Raw genomic sequence first — 5,000 nt, forward strand, 5'->3', positions numbered from 1 at the left:
GTACAGCCCCAAATGAGTGGTGCAGTGGTACAGTCCACGTATGGTCCACCCCCAAATGAGTGGTGCAGTGGTACAGTCCACGTACAGTCCACCCCCAAATGAGTGGTGCAGTGGTACAGCCCAACGTACAGTCCACCCCCAAGTGAGTGGTGCAGTGGTAAAGTCCAACATACAGTCCACCCCCAAATGAGTGGTGCAGTGGTACAGCCCGACGTATGGTACAGCCCCAAGTGAGTGGTGCAGTGGTACAGCCCGACGTATGGTACAGCCCCAAGTGAGTGGTGCAGTGGTACAGCCCGACGTATGGTACAGCCCCAAATGAGTGCTGCAGTGGTACAGCCCGACGTATGGTACAGCCCCAAGTGAGTGGTGCAGTGGTACAGCCCGACGTATGGTACAGCCCCAAGTGAGTGGTGCAGTGGTACAGCCCGACGTATGGTACAGCCCCAAATGAGTGGTGCAGTGGTACAGCCCGACGTATGGTACAGCCCCAAATGAGTGGAGCAGTGGTACAGCCCAACATACAGTCCACCCCCAAGTGAGTGGTGCAGTGGTAAAGTCCAACATACAGTCCACCCCCAAATGAGTGGTGCAGTGGTACAGTCCAATATACAGTCGTCCCCCAAGTGAGTGGTGCAGTGGTACAGCCCGACGTATGGTACAGCCCCAAATGAGTGGTGCAGTGGTACAGCCCGACGTATGGTACAGCCCCAAATGAGTGGTGCAGTGGTACAGCCCGACGTATGGTACAGCCCCAAGTGAGTGGTGCAGTGGTACAGCCCGACGTATGGTACAGCCCCAAATGAGTGGTGCAGTGGTACAGCCCGACGTATGGTACAGCCCCAAATGAGTGGAGCAGTGGTACAGTCCACGTACAGTCCACCCCCAAATGAGTGGTGCAGTGGTAAAGTCCAACATACAGTCCACCCCCAAATGAGTGGTGCAGTGGTACAGTCCAACATACAGTCGTCCCCCAAGTGAGTGGTGCAGTGGTACAGCCCGACGTATGGTACAGCCCCAAATGAGTGGTGCAGACCAGTTCAGTTGTTAACACTGTCTTCATGTCTGCATAAATCTACAGTTCAGTTGTACTTCAATACATGTGAATGTCCAATGACAACATCCAATGAATGTTGCTGTTGTTCAACTTTTGAAACACAATAACTCTGTAAGTACAATCATTTTGTTCTTGACATCATCTCACACGGCCACATCCATTGTCTCCAATTGCAGAACAGGAGACCAAAGGCCAATGTCCATGCCCAATGACAACTGCATGTTGTTGTTGTTGTTGTTGTTGTTGTTGTTGTTGTTTGCAATACTTCTTTTGTTCTTTTGCAATAAAATAACTTTATATGTACAGGGTACTATCATTTTGTCCTTGACATCAGCTCACACGGCCACATCCATTGTCTCCAATCCAAGAAAAGGAGACCAAAGATTGGGCTACTACTGAAGTTTGGTCAATATGATACTACATGGCGTTTCATCAGCACATTGTCATCTTGCCCGGCCAGGCTTATCCAAGACTGCCCAACCAGCCCAAGCACACATAATCAAGGACTTTTTAGGAAAAGCACAAAAGCACAACAATACCTCTTAATGTATGTCCTCTACAAGTCTTCTGTTGTCCAGTCTTGCACTTTAAATGTCTGTATGAGCACTGTCTATGTCCATACTGTCTTAAGTCCATGTATAAGTACTGTCTATGTCTATACTGTCTATGTCCTTACCTAGATTTAGTCTATGTCTGTATGGGAAAGCAAGAAATGTAATTTCAAATTCTTTGTATGACCAGTGCATGTAAAGAAATTGACAATAAAACCTACTTGACTTGACTTGACTTGACTTGACTTGACACTGTTTTGAAATGCAATGAAATGAAATTGAGTTGCAAGACATCAATTAGGCTAAGGTGCTTTGGTGAGTTTCAGGATATCGTGGAGAGTTAGTGCTATAGCATGGTGACTTGCTCTTACTCATTCTTACTTGGCGAGTATCAGGTTTTCAAGGAGAGCTAATGCTGTTGCTTTGGTGAGTATGAAGGGGAGCTAGCGGTCTAATTTGGTGAGCTCCAGGACCAAGGCTACGAAGCTAGCGGTATACCTTGGTGAGTTCCGGGGCCTCAAAGCTGTGCCGCTAGCACTATGAGTTGGTGAGTTTCAGGATATCAAGCAGTGCTAGCGATCTGGCTGGGTGAGTTTCAGGATATCAAGCAGTGCTAGCACTATAGCTAGGTGAGTTTCAGGATATCAAGCAGAGCTAGCGATCTGGCTAGGTGAGTTTCAGGGTATATAGCGTTACGTGTATACTGTAGCTTGGTGAGTTCAAGAATATCAGGGATGGCTAGCGCTTTGGATATCAAAAAGACATAGCCCTACGACCTGACTTGGTGAGTTCCAGAACCTCAGGATTGCGCAGCTATAGCGCTACACAGGGCTGGACTGGCCATAGTGGGCATAGCAGGCATTTCCTGGTGGGCTGCACCTCCGCACCTCATCCAGCCCTGGCGCTATAGTTTGGTGAGCGCCGTGGTGACCGCCGTGGGCTGCGAGGACTGCGGCGGTCGCCGGCGGTAGCACACCCGCATGTCTTCGCGGACGCCGTTGCTGGCCAGCATGTACAGGATGGGGTCCACCACGCAGTTGAGGCTGGACAGGGCCAGCGTGAAGGCGAAGGAGAAGTGCAGGCGGTCCTCGAAGCTGCAGTTGGCGCTCCGCTCCATGTAGTAGAAGCTGACGGAGCGGATGGTCAGCAGCAGGTGGTACGGGAAGAAGCACACGCAGAAGATGCTGATGACCGCGATGCCCAGGTTCTTCACCTGGAGGAGGAGGAGAGGAGAGAAGAGGAGAGGAGAGGAGAGGAGATGAGGAGGAGAGGAGAGGAGAGGAGAGGAGAGGAGAGGAGAGGAGGAGAGGGGAGGAGAGGAGAGGAGAGGAGAGCAGACATATATTAAGACTATATTCAGCAGCAGGTGGTACGGGAAGAAGCACACGCAGAAGATACTAATGACCGCAATGCCCAGGTTCTTCACCTGGAGGAGAGGAGAGTAAAGTAGTTATTAATAATAATAATAATAATAATAATAATAATAATAATCATCATCATCATAATAATATATTATATTATTATTATTATTATTGAGGTAGTCAGTGTAGACTGAAGGATGGTAGAGTAGAGTAGAGTAGAGTAAAGTAGAGTAGAGTAGTGTATAGTAGTGAAGAGTAGAGTACAGTAGAGTAGAGTACAGTAGAGTAGAGTAGGGTAGAGTAGGGTAGAGTAGGGTATAGTAGAGTAGTGCAGTAGAGTAGAGTAGAGTAGAGTAAAGTAGAGTAGAGTAGTGTATAGTAGTGAAGAGTAGAGTACAGTAGAGTAGAGTACAGTAGAGTAGAGTAGGGTAGAGTAAAGTAGAGTAGAGTAGAGTAGAGTAGAGTAGAGTAGAGTAGAGTAGAGTAGAGTAGAGTAGAGTAGAGTAGAGTAGAGTAGAGTAGAGTAGAGTAGAGTAGGGTAGAGTAGAGTAGGGTAGGGTAGAGTAGAATAGAGCAGAGTAGAATAGGGTAGAGTAGAATAGGGTACATTAGAGTAGAGTAGAGTAGAGTAGAGTAGAGTAGAGTAGATACAAGAATAGAGGGCACTGTAGACTGAAGGATAGAGTAGAGTAAAATTAAAACTACCTTGCGTTTTCCGCGTTCGTCCAGCCCGGTGCTGCCCTGCACCTCCATCCAGATGCGCGTGTAGCAGACGGCCAGCACAATGAACGGCACGGTGAAGCCAAACCCCACGCGCAGCAGGTTGAAGAGGGCGATGCGCTCGTTTATGGGGTACGTCTCGTAGCACTGCCGCGTCACGTTGTCGTACACCTCCTCCTTGTCCAGGTCCAGCACCGCCCCGTGGATCCCGCAGATCAGGGCGAAGACGAAGAAGCAGGCCGCCCAGGCGTAGCGCGTACGACGGACAACCTGAAATAATAATAATAATAATTATCATAATAATAATAATAACTTGGTTTTATATATCACCGTTCATAGAACCCTGGTGGCTTTACATGGGTGTGAAGGGGTTGGGGGAAATGGGCAGGGTGGTTAAAGTCCATATGCCTCTGTGAATAGATGGGATTTAAGGTCCTTCTTGAACATAGCCAGTGTGGGGGCTTGGCATGTGTTGGGAGGTAGACTGTTCCAGAGAAATATTGAAGAGAAGATAAGAATACAGTATACTGTGATATACTGTAGATTGTTCAGTAACAATTCTAGACCCCACACTAACACCCCTAACACTGAATGTTTGCATTTACATGTCTAGGGGTATGATTCTCGCTTTGTGTGTGAGAGGTCCTGAGTTCAACTAATCTGACTCAGTACAATCTCTACCACCCTCCTTCGCCACCTCTGGAACAACTTCCAAGATGGCCTTCTATACCAATAAGATCAGCAACATTACAAACTCACTGTAGCGAGTTTTCTACCTTAAAATCATTGCTCAACCTTCCTCCCCTCTCCTGCTGCCAAAGATCTCGACCCAGACAACTTTGCAACCTTTTTCACTGAAAAGATATGATTCGCTGTTTTCTGAGGAAATGTAATAAAAAACAATGACATGGATGGAAGTAATGGAAGCAATGAAAATATATTATCCATATTGTGTGTCTGTGTTGAGGAGGTAGGTGAAATAATTAAAAGAAACAAAAATAACGATGATTTATTTTGGTGAGATAAAAAATGGCTAGTTGAACTTCTTTTTGGCTAGTAAAGGAAAAAAACGTAACCTCTACTAGCCAAATTGTCTGGTGGTAGAAAAGGTTAATTTAGAGCCCTGCACTTACCTCAATGGACTCCATGTATTAGCGGCACAGCCAGAAGAGAGCAGACAGAATCATTACGTAAAGCAGTGATTTTCAACCTATGGGACGGGGCCCACTGGTGGGCCCTCAAGGTATTCCAGGTTTGCCTTGAAATAATTTTCTAAAAATTATAATCACATTTTGGTGTGTGTTGCTGTTG

General features: G+C 46.9%; 1 protein-coding gene across 1 annotated transcript in view; it reads right to left on the minus strand.

The window, feature by feature from the left end:
* Positions 1-1,864: 1,864 nt before the first annotated feature.
* The window catches only part of gpr184 (G protein-coupled receptor 184), a 6,638-nt gene continuing 3,502 nt past the window's right edge, over positions 1,865-5,000 (minus strand). Inside the window, exons 4-5 of the mRNA XM_063204542.1 lie at positions 3,675-3,959; positions 1,865-2,821 (exon numbers count right to left, since the gene is read on the minus strand). Of these exons, the coding sequence (XP_063060612.1) occupies positions 2,513-2,821; positions 3,675-3,959 (594 nt within the window). The 3' untranslated portion in view covers positions 1,865-2,512. The remainder of the gene's footprint in view (positions 2,822-3,674; positions 3,960-5,000) is intronic.

This window comes from Engraulis encrasicolus, chromosome 8 (genome assembly GCF_034702125.1).
Source record: "Engraulis encrasicolus isolate BLACKSEA-1 chromosome 8, IST_EnEncr_1.0, whole genome shotgun sequence".
In the NCBI taxonomy this organism is placed as follows: Eukaryota; Metazoa; Chordata; class Actinopteri; order Clupeiformes; family Engraulidae; genus Engraulis; species Engraulis encrasicolus.